Below are 12,084 nucleotides of genomic sequence, written 5' to 3'. Positions count from 1 at the left end.
AATACATGAATTCTTGGTGTCTTTCACCTTTTAATACATACTTTTGTGGACTTCTTTTAATGTTGACTACGGTATCTCCCTACCCCTATTTCCTTGCCCCCTTCTGGCAGTTCAGAGCTTCTCTGTGTTTGAAAAATATAACTGAAGTGATGTGCAAAATCCCAGCAGGGATACAGTGAAATGCTGAGAAAGGAATAATGATGCAAAAAAAAGAAAAGCATTGCAAACCATATCCAAACTCTGATGATGTGTAGTAATTTTGTCATGTCTTTGCCTGTATTGAAAGGTTAGCCATAACTGTTACACGGGGACGGGGGAAAATAATTTTGAAATTAATCTTCATATAAAGAGTATTTGCTTAGTTTCATCCTTAGGAAAATGCTCGTTATGTAAAGGATGACTAAGTAATATATTTTGTAGCATTAAAGTTAAATATATGGGTTTATAGATTGGTGCCTCACGTAGCTGTCTTTAGCTGCCGTGTCTGCCTGTCTAATCCTTTTCAGAGCTTCATACGTTTGTTGTTCCCAGCTGTGCAAACTTTTTGCAAAGCTTCCACCGAGCTGTCTAACAACATTTGCCGTTTCAAGCCCTCTCATCTCTAGCGAAAGCGACACCCCCGCCTTGCTGTTGCCAGCCTCTCCTTTATCTTGTTTTCATCGGGCAGTCTGAGCCGTTATGCCCTTCTGCTTGCCAGAGCCTGCTGCTTTGTAGGAACTACTTGTGTGACTTCGCAGTAGAGTTCTGAAAGCAGGCGCTAACACAGATAGTAGTTACGAAGAAAGAGAAAATCACATATGGTTCCAGAGTAATCAACTAATGGAAGCGTATTGGGATGCTGTAAAAGCTAATAGATTTTAGGCTTCTCTTCCAACTATGTTTGGAAGCTTGTTCGTTTTTAAAGTTTCTTAAGAATACAAAGATGGCATATAAATTACTTCTTGAAACTCTTTTGCCACAGTATTTTCCTTTCCCCTTAGTTTTAGCAAAGTCACTAGGTGGCAGTAGAACAGCAATTTCTCCTTTTAAGGGTTATTGAAACAAAAGAAAGCTTTAGCGTGGAGGAAGGTACTTAAATGTTTAACTTAAGTCTGCAACGGAGTAAAATAATTCAAAACACAAGTATGAGAAATAAGGTGTTTCTGTTAGCCCTTTGGTGTGCTTCCACTGATTGTATCTTCTCTCTTACATTAATACATCAAACAGGAATAGATTTAATTCCAGGACTTCTGAAGCAATTGATTAGGGATGTCCAACAAAAGCATATATAAATGTTTGGTTTGAATTTCTGGAAGCAGAAAATGACTTACCTGATTCATTTTTCCCCTAGAATGTTTGTTCAGATTTCCCTTTTTAAAAATATACATAGAGTAAGACCTCCTAAGACCATAAAAGTCAAGGAGCTTTCATCTGAACTTTCCTTCTAAAAACATGTTTTTTAAGTGCAGGTCTTTTTCAGTGTCACAAAGAGTTTTATATTTATTGCTATACAGGGTGTAATCTAGTTTATAATTTAAATATCAGTGATATATAAAACCCTTAAATGACCCTCTGAAAATGGAACATAGTTGTTATTTTATCAGCACTTAGCAGGTGAGGATAGGAAATTGCCTAGATTAAATTAAGCGTGGATCAGTTGATAAGCAACATATAACTACCCCAGATCAGTTATGACAGTAAGGTGCAAAAAACTAAATGCTCTAAATTTCACCCAACGGTTTTCATAAACTAGTTCACGTCGGAAGAGCTGGAGTGTTAAGATTTGTCCAAATGGCACCATAGCTGGTTAGTATAGTGCTGGAATACTGGGAAAGCAGGAAACCAGTGTTCAGGATCTTTCTCTCTACGTTTGTGCAGAATCGGTGCCTCACACAGTTAATTTCACTTTAGTTTTACAGTAAATCAATTATCAAAGTATTGGTTTGATTCTTTTAGATGATATAGTACAAAGGTTTTTTTTAAATACGGCTTAAAGCATTCAGTAATGAAATTGTTGCAGAAGTAAATGTCAAACTAAAAAGTTGTCGTTATCTCCTGATGAAGGAAATTAAATTATGATGCCAGATCCTGAGTAACAGCCAAAATACTGGGGTATCTTGAAGGAGTGATGTGAAAAGTAAACATTAACTTCTTGCTTACTCTTCTTGATTGGAGTATTTCTACATGTGCTTTTCTGCTGTGTAGCAATGCATATGCCCCTATATCCTAGAGCATCAGACTGAAATGGCTTCCAGAGGACTGAAAGCTGCCTAAGGGTCTGTCTGGTTTTGGCACTGTGTCCTCTGCTCTTCTAGAAATACTGAAATCATGTGGCGTATGTGGCATATTTGATAGTAAGCAGCAGAGACATTCTCCTTATGGTTGAAAGAAGGTGTGTGCTTTTGCATGTTGATGAGATGGTGTAAAATGTCCACAACGCATCAAAAGATCTTGCCCAGGTAGAGGTCAGGAACAATTGCTTATTTTTACAAAGTGTATTATTGCCTCAAACTCTTTTTTTTATTTCCCTTACGTTGATTTCTTCCAGAGTTTGCTCTGTCATCTCCTTTCTTCTTCTAAATGGGAAAGTAATGAAGCTGGGACCAATACATTCATTTCAGCTCTTGGCTACACATCAGCAGATTATTATTCTCACTTGGTTAAAAATGTAAGTATTTTGTGCAATTGAGATTTTGTTAATAATAAATCAACAGTCTATAAGCACATCCATGGAGTTGTCATTGTTATAAGGAACAGGAACTGAACTTTGTTTATCTTTTCTTACCTCAGTTACTTTTACAGCCTTTTAAGGGAGAAAATGAAATGGGAGATCTCTACAGAGAAAAAAGAAATTTTTTGGTTAGGTTATACTGTAGTACATATTGGTAAAAATACCTGTTGCTGTTGTGTTATAACAAAAAAATGTCTGGCCTATCCTTTTTTTTTTTCCTCCACTGTGAAGTTAAAAGTAACATATATTATTTTCTGTGTTAGAATCTAACTTTTGGAATCTTTTTTTGACTGAGCCCTAAGTCTTAGGAAAATTGTCTTTTACTACATAAAAATCATGGGGATAGTATTTCATAATATGAAATGATGCTTTATCTAATGTAATCATTAGATCAAGCATATAAAAATTATTAGTTACACTCTTCCAAAACACCCAGCTCTTGGGGAAGCAGAGCTGAAATAAATTGCTTGCCATTTGTCAAATAGGGAAGATATCTCATGGGTGTTCACAAAAAGTTTTGCAGTATAATTTAGCCATTCAGTGGTCTGGAAAACTTTGATTTGGCACCAATAATTTAAAAATTAAAAAATAAAACTGAGTGGACAAGGAATGTTACTAATTTCCAAAGGCATCCCTCTCATGGAGAATAATGCAACTAATGTCTGCTTATTTGCAGTGTGTGTATTTTAATGTCATTTATTTCATTTAACAGATGGTCTTATCGTTAGTAACAGAACTCAAAGGAAATCAGTTTAATGGACTTAACATTCAAGAGAGGTAGGTGTTATCTAAACATCATTTTGGTATGTTTTGGTTTGGATCATTACAGTTCAGTGAGGACCTTTTTACAGCCCTGGGCATGTAAGTATTTAGGCGTCAGTTGGAAAGTTTTGGGTGGTCAAGGGTTTAGAAAATTTCCTATGTGGACAAGCCTGTTAAGTTGTGCTTCACAGAAGGCTTTATACTTACATGATAGTCACAATGTAGTTACCATAAGGAAAAAGAAAAGCTTTTTTTCCAAAGGAAAAGATGTTCCTTGTGTGTGTGAGTGATAGTTTCATATGGCTGAATAGCAGTTACTTTGCAGTTGTTATTAATAAAATTTGACTGTGCTTACCCTTAGTTCCTTGGTCTGGTAACAAATAGTATTGTGGCAATACTGTGTGTTTCACATACAAATATTTTAAATGTCTTGCTCAGCAACTTGGCTGTTTTCCTTTTGATGATTGAGGTATATGAGCATTGTAGTCTTTACTTACAAAGTAGACTTTACTGCTTACTTGCTCTCAAAAGGGTAGTTTTCACCACCATTGCACAGTTAACCACAGATTGAATTTCATGCCCCATTATTGACACAGTGTAGTCCTCAGTCTTCCAAGTTACAAGTTTGTTAGACTGCATAGCTATGTCTAAACTGTGCAACCTAAGTTTTTGTGTGGGGTGAGACCCAAGCACATGCTCTCCTGCCCCTTTTAACTGCTGCCTTGCCCTGGTTTTCTAAGGAAGAAAGCCTGGGAAAGGGAGCATGAAAGAAGATGTGATGTGCTGTGGCTAGATTGCCAATCTGGATTATCAGGAGAGGCTAATAATCACTTTACCACATGATGTAGTGTGCTTCTACATGTCTAGGTGTAACCAGTGAGAGTAATCACGTACTTCATCCACGATACTTAAATATGTTGAATTAGATGATAGGACTGAGTGAGTGAGTTGTATGAACTGTAGTTGCCAAAATCTGTGATGAAGAAAAGAAGTGCCTAATTCTACTCTCACTATTTCAGACATGATTGAGCCCTTTCACTGTATATCCACAATATAATGTGGATTTCTTGAAATGCAGATGATAATCTTTTCATAAATACTTTAAAAATTATTGTATTTAGCATGCGTCAGTAGGTCCTTCTGATTGCAAGTAAATTAAGTATATTCCAGCTATTCCTCCTCCCCCTCCCCCAAAATAAAGATAGATATTTTTATATAAATCTACCGAAAGTGTGCCTGTTCTTTGAAAGGCCTGTGTGATTCTCGTCTGCATATTTTGTTGGTCTTCAAAGTCAAAGCTGCTCACGCTGGTGAAGTGAGTTTTATTACTTGTATAATGCTGCCTGGCCTTAGAAGTTACAAGAAAGAAAATAAACTAGCTTTCTTCTCATCAGTGGAAACTGTTGATAGTTTTAAGCATTTTAGCGTAGTTTAACCAGCAAAAGGAGACCAGGTTACTGGAGGATGTAGTTACCTGCATAGAGAGCGTGTGTTGCTGCCATTTGAGCTGAGGTAGTACAAATACTTCTAACAACCTTTCTGTTTCTGGAAGAGTTGGGTTGCAATAGTCTTCCTTATTTGATGATGCTTCTTATACTCCTTTCTCTTGTGTAGCTTATCTCTTTTCTTCCTTTCCTCCTTGCACCTAAACATTTGCGTGAGATAGAGTAGGTGATCTGAGTTCATTTAGATTACATTAGTATTGCAATTGCTGTAGCCCAGTTAATGAGGAGCATCACAGTTTTGTTTGCTGTAGAAAACAAACACTGCATTTTATAGATTAGGGTGAAGGAGGTTTGGCTGAAAAGCTAATAAGACTATTTTCTGCAGGATTTTTGAGGACAAAAATACTTGATTTCTACCCGAAGAACAGGAAAACTTAGAACTTCAGGTGAATTTTGAGGGTGGGAGTTATGGTATGTCTCTTTATTGAATTTGCAGAGACAGATGTAGTTTGCAGTTAGAGATGCACATTGTCTTGTTTCTGTTGTTAGTGACACTTGCAACAGCATGGATAACAAAACACCTGTGCAAATTCCTTGCACACAGTGAGCTGTATAGTATTTTCAAAAAATAGTTTGAAGAATATGAAGTTGTACTAATACAGGAAAAAATGGCTTGCAGGGTCTTTCTTGAGGAATTAAAAATAAATCTAAAGAAAACAGTTTTGGACTTTCCCTAAGTGTATGCCCCTTTTAGCAAGCAATGCAATGAGGAGTAATTTGTAGCAATTCAACAAACAACCCAACACTGACTAATTTGCTGGAATTCAATATTTAGGAGCTGTTGGTCTTCATAAATGTCTTCCTCTTTAAACTGCATCTAGAAACTATATATACTCTGGGAAACTTATGCTTTTACTTTTGTAAATGTAATCTCATGTTTTATGCTGTTTTCCTTTTTGTGTATATTTCAAAGATTGTGTTTCAAGAATATGTTTGTAAATGACCTTTTTATTCTTTGTCTTATGACAAGCTATTTCACCATTTTGAATAATTTCCAAACATGCAGTTTTAGCAAGCAGGTCAAGTGAGTGTTCCATATTTAAGATCCAGAAGTGTTATATATTCCTTCAACTGTAGATCTCTAAAACAAATAATTTTTGTCTGAACACTTGAAGACAGCAGGATTTGTACTGTTTTGTCCACAGAAGCAATTTCTATTAAAAGGAGAGAGAAAAGTCAAAGAAAAACTGCAGGAGGCCTTAAACCCAGCTAGGTTGTCTCTTCTAGAATCTACGGGAGCTGTGAAACTGTAGTCTTCCTTACCCTTGCATTGCTCTTTCTTGAAAAGGGCAAAGCGTTCCCCATTAAAAAGGGTGTAATTAATACACAAACACCTAGCTGCATTTCGGAGGTGGGTTGTTGTCCCTCGTTATTTGCCCTGAGCACTAAAATAGCAAAATTTTATCTGACTTCGTTTCAAAATTCTTCAGACAATATGTAATATTAACACAATATTAATTCCCATAAATAATCTTTATACAGTTAGATACATATCTCTTACACTTAGCCTTCTGTAATTAATTTAATCTTCTTTTGCTTTGTAGCTTTAGAAGTTGAAGTTTTGACTTCTCTAAAATAAGAACTGTATTTATTTTTTTTTCCCCCCTCAGAGTTCCAGCCAGTCGTGTGAGTGAGGTGTCCCTTTTCTGTCTCCCTCTGATTACTTTGCCTGATTTAACTCCATTGCTGGAAACTCTCCTTCTTTGCCATGGAGGTGCATCACAGGAACTTCTCAGTTCAGAGTTTCTAGACGCCGTGAATGAGGCCTTTCTAAAGTAAGTAGCATACACTGTGTGATTTTTCTACTCTTCATGAAAAAGAATATTAAATCAATTGAAATATCTTTTCCATGGACTTGTATGCTGAATGCACCGAGCATTTTCTTTTTTATAATAAAATATTTCCTTTGCACTTGAATAGCAGACATCAAGTTGCAAGACAAACCAGGATTTTCACTTGCTGATGTACAAATTACGGCATAACAGCTTTAGATATTGACTGAACCCCTTCCCACCTTTTCTCTAAAATGGAGGTGTAAGTCTGCACCGGATTTTTAGAATGTTGCGTGAAAGATGTGATTGCTTTTCATAGAAATATTTCCCTTTCATAGAAGTGCATGAACATTCCTACCATGAGATTTTGAGAACCATCTTTAAATTTGCTCATTTTTCTGTGCAGAAAATGGATTCTTACATTTGAGTGGTTCCATATTATCTTATTTTTCCTGAGAAATTGGTTCTCAACATTTTCAATTCTCCTGTTTTACCACAGATTATTTTTAATGAGGCTCATGGAAGCAATTTGTTAAATATAGTTTTTGTTTCTCTGCTGCTAAAACAACTGTTTTGATAAAATCAGCCTATGGATGAAGGGCAGCTGAGCGAAGCTGAGCATCAGGAAGGCTGGCATTGCTAGGGAAGGAGAGGTGGTGCAGCCTGCTTTTGATTGAGAGCTGATCTACTAAAATTGTAGCCAAAAGGGGTGATCCTGAATTTCTTACTGAGAATAAGTTCTTGCATACCCATGCCACTGGATACTTTCTGTCATCTTTGGTTAACTAGAAAATTCCATTCCATGCTGGCAGACAACTATTTGGCCTTTAGTGTAGAAGTCTGTGGCATCACAGACTTGAATGACAGGCATGTGAAATACCTCTGTCTGAAGCTGCCAGACTTGAAGTAGCTTCATTTAATACAGGGTGCTGCAGCACCGCTACTAAATAGGGTGAGGTGTGGATACAAGAATATCAGGTTTGTCCATTGTTCCCTACTCAGACTCCCTGTAGGACATCAAGTTCAACATCCTTATTTTCGGAGAACTTGGCGTTTTCAGTATGGGACAAAGAAAAGATCACCTAATGCTAGGGAAGTATAATCCAAAGCTTTTAAAACAAAAATGCAAATAAAAATTGCAAAAAATTTTTAGCAAATTGCAGTTTTGTGTGTTGGTAAACAGTTTTGATACTAGAAAGGGTCTTTTGGGAACACTTCACCCTACTTACCCATTTCTCTCCTTTCTAATCAAAGTTTTAACTGCTTCCTCTGTACTCAACAGCATTACCTCTGAGATGTTCAGCTTAAGTTTCTTATATACATCAGTGTTTCCTTGAAAAGTCCATCAAAAAGACATTAACTAGTGGAAAAGAGGACTTGCTAATGTGTTACGTACGAACGCCTCTAGACATTTCTTCAAAGCTGAGGAAAATCAGTGAAAAAAGAATCTGAAGATCTTTAGTGGAAGATGTGTCCCAAAGAGACAGTGAACAATCTTTCACTTGTCTGTCTTCTATGGCTTCTGATGGACCTGTTCCACAAGCAGTAACAAAATTTGGAAAACTTTCTCAGAGCAGGTACACAGCTCGGCATGGGTGGTCTGTTCTCATGTCAGTGAGGCAACAGTTGATCATGACGTACTTTTGACACTTCTTAATGTGAGTCTGATCACCTTACAGGGTTATAAAAGGTTCTTCTTACTGAAATGATCTGTCCCTTGTTTAATCTTTGAGCTACTTGTTCACCACAGTGAGTGAAAATAATTCGGTTGATACTGCTTTTGCCTGAATGACCCATGAAGGGTTTCTGACAAAAGTTTTTGGTTTCTCTGGGGATGGATGTGGACTTGCACCTCTTTTGCGTTTTATACCCTTGGCCTTTCACTGAAGCTCATGTAATCTTAGGAGGGGTGTGCATGTAATCCCCCCCGCCGTGAATAATTGAACTGCGTGTTCCCTAATGCTGTCGTTGTGTTCTGAACACATTTCCTCATTTCCTTCGGGTGTAGCCTGCTCCATGATTTAGGGTCACTAAGTGCTAGGAAGAAGCTTGTGACTTGCAGTGCTTCACAGAACTCAGAGGTGTCCCACTGGGACCGTGTACAAGTACAGTGGGAGAAAGACAAGGACTGAGGTTTATTTCCTATGTGATTTGAAGTCTGAGATTTGAAAGATGTCTGTGTAAGCTTCTTAGATTTCTATTTCTGGTATAATATCTATCGTATTATCATAAAAAAATCAAATGAAAGGGACTTAAGGGAAAATTTAAAAGTTCATGCTATTCTTAATTTACTCTAATATGCATATTTTAATAATATATATATTATACAGCATTTTGAAATCGGGCAGAGCTTTACCATTTTGAAGTTCTAAATATTTGTTTTGATATTTCTTCTTGCCTACAGACATACAGTTTTAACTGAAGCTGTGCAAGAAATAGTTTTGAATGGAAAATATATGGCTTTTCAATGCCAGTCAAAATTCTGAAGGCTGCTATTTAGACAATGATTAAAATACGTACATTGAAAAATAAAACCTAAAAAGCTGTTAAATCTTTCTGTTGATGTTTTTCTCTTATCAGTAGCTCTACGTGGTACTCTCCCTGCCTAATTTTAGTATCATCTTCACTTTATTTAAGAACAAGGCATATATTTCTAGTTATTTATATATTTTTTAATTTTGATCTTTTAATCTGAAATGAGGATAATAGCTGCAAAAATATTGCAGGATGTTTTGTGGTCCAGTATCTCTTCTTGGGTGGTTTCTGTAATGTGTTTTTGATTTGTGCCTGGTCCACACACACTATGTTGTTGTCTCACTATATACTATGCCCATTATTTTCTAATGATATAATACTTTATTTCAGCTGAGTTATAGTTGAAAGCTTCAGGTAAAAAGAGATAATTATCTTCTTAAATATTTCTTTTTCAAAAGGCTTTGGTCCATGTTGGTGGGCTCAAGAATCGATCTACCTTGTTTGTTTTCTTATTTCTTTGCAAAGGCCAGGTAATGCTTTGAATTATAGCCAGCAATAAAAATATGTAGGACCTTTCTGCTTGCCTGTCAGCTGCTGATGGTTTCTAGTAGACAGGTGCACAGGAAACAGCCTGGGTTTTAAAGAGAGGGAGCATGAGGTAGGCTGTTTCTCTAGAGAGTTAAGGAACTCCAGACTTGAACTTTCTGTTTCCACTTGCTGGGATCTGGCAAAGACAAATTTTTGATTTTTAAAGACAGGTATTGAGGTTCATTTGTAGGTGATGGTGATTCTCTGTTTTTCTTTGGCATTATTATTTGATAAAGCTACGGTCACGTTTAGAAAGTATGGCAGTCCTGCCTATTGAGCAGAGCACCGTAAACCAGGTTTTGTCTCTTTTGCTGCAGGTTGAGTTCTTTGTCTTTTTTCACCGCATGTGCTTTTGTTTGTCTTCCAGTTTCTTAATGAAAATAGTATTTTCCTCCTAAACCAGAAAGAAGATCTCCCTCTCTGAAACAGCTATCTTCGGCCTATGGCTTCGTCACTTACCAAGCCTTGAAAAAGCTACTTTATATCTTTTAGACCAGCTGGTTTCCATTCAGATGACTTCACTGGAAGAAGTAGCTTGTGTCGTAAAAGATTCATTATTGGTATGTACAATGGGTAGTATATTTGATTCTGTACTTTGTGCTCAAGAGTTGACAAGGAGTTCTCAAATATATGGCAGCATCTTTGGAGGAAAAGGGCTGTTGCGTGGCATGTAACTTGCTAATACAAAGGCAAATCTTGAATCTTATAAGTATCATTTACATTTTTAGTTTTTACTCTGAACTGATAGAAGAGAAGAAAGATTTGACCCGTATACCAGGGAAAGATAAAGAGAGTGAGAATATGGTTGGTGGGGGTGTGAATACCTGCCGCTGTCTTTAAAAATTAGAAACTTTTGGGAGAGAGGATTTGAATCTGTTTTTACTTATGTCTCTGTGCCCTTGGGAGTTTAGCAGTTTAAACAATTGAAATGCTTTGTAGATTGTTTTATTGTGGAGGGTTTGGTTACTTGGTTTTGCATGCAAACATGAACAAAATACTTAATGTAAAACATTTGCTAAACTATAATTAAAATTTGATTTCAAATGCTATGATACAAAGTGCACCAAATATGTTCTTTCTTTTTAGAAAACATAATGACACAGTGCCTTCTCCAAACTTATGTTAGTTTGCAAAATTAAATGTAAATTTAAATGTAAACATGTGCTTTGCACTTGCACTCTATATTTCCTAAAGTGGAGCTCACTCAAAAAAGGCAGACGATACCTTATTTTCACCCTATGAAATTTTATAGTATGTCTTTTAAAAAGGAAAAGAAATGACATATTTAGCATTTTTTCCTTTCTAACTCAAACTGCAAATTTCTGTTTCAAGGGTCATTTACAATGCTTGCAAATCTCTTAGGTGTTTCGTGTCATCAGTACTTACGCATCATTTGGGATCTAGGTCTTCCAGAAGACAAGGCTATAAGACAGGCTATGTGCATATAATTTTTCTGTACTGAACACAATATATGAGTTGAATGTAGTACAGGGTACCATACATAGCTCAGAAAAAATCCTAGGTTTTATATATAGAAGGAAGTAAAATCTTTATCATAATTACTGGTTTAATGTTGTTTATTAATTATTTTCATACTTGAGTTGTTTTCACACCCTAATTCTTGAAATGGATGGGACCTTACTGTGCTAGCACACTTAGATTGTACCTATTTTTCTCTGCTCCAAAGAATTTGAGCTTTCGAAGGAAAGTATTCACAGGGAGGAAAGACCCCTGCAGCAGCTTTCAGTGCTGGTTTAGAGGGGACATCCTGTGGACAAGAAGTGGTATGAATGAGGGCCTAAGAGTGAGAGTAGCTTCAAGGTGGATATTTCTTGCTGATAGGAGTGATGTATTAAGAAAGAGAGTGTACAAAAGAGAGATGGAATGGCAATTAAAAAAGAGAAGGTGAGAAGCTTCAGGGAGGCAGTAAAGGAGAAAGAGATGGGATCGCAAAATTATGGCTTAAAATGTCTAATGATATCTGTGTAAGTTGTATTGTAAACATACTTGTGTGATATTAAGATCAGTGAGCATTTTGAATACAACAGTATGATTAATTTAGCTTGTCTAAAAATATCTGAATATTTATTTAGGGATATAGGAATGTATTTTTTGACAGTTGGATTATGGTATTTGCAGGAAGTGACCTCATTTTGCCTTATGAATATGGTAATTAAAATGTGGAATGGTGAGACAAAAGTTGATTGATTTAGACTTTCCTTTTTCTATTTGCAGTAAAACCGGTAGAGTATAAATAGGCAGAAATCTATTT

At 36.4% G+C, this 12,084-nt stretch overlaps 1 protein-coding gene across 7 annotated transcripts in view; it reads left to right on the top strand.

Annotated features, from left to right (window-relative positions):
• LOC135323501 (Fanconi anemia group C protein-like) overlaps nt 1-12,084 on the top strand; it is an 85,193-nt gene that overhangs the window by 51,777 nt on the left and 21,332 nt on the right. For all 7 annotated transcript variants that reach the window (XM_064499873.1, XM_064499870.1, XM_064499874.1 and 4 more), the window contains 4 exons: nt 2,528-2,647; nt 3,423-3,487; nt 6,588-6,752; nt 10,216-10,372. In XM_064499873.1, coding sequence (XP_064355943.1) covers nt 2,528-2,647; nt 3,423-3,487; nt 6,588-6,752; nt 10,216-10,372 — 507 coding nt within the window. The remainder of the gene's footprint in view (nt 1-2,527; nt 2,648-3,422; nt 3,488-6,587; nt 6,753-10,215; nt 10,373-12,084) is intronic.

The sequence above is a fragment of the Dromaius novaehollandiae genome, chromosome W, assembly GCF_036370855.1.
Source record: "Dromaius novaehollandiae isolate bDroNov1 chromosome W, bDroNov1.hap1, whole genome shotgun sequence".
Lineage (NCBI taxonomy): Eukaryota > Metazoa > Chordata > Aves > Casuariiformes > Dromaiidae > Dromaius > Dromaius novaehollandiae.
This window is presented reverse-complemented; position numbering and strand designations above follow the sequence as displayed.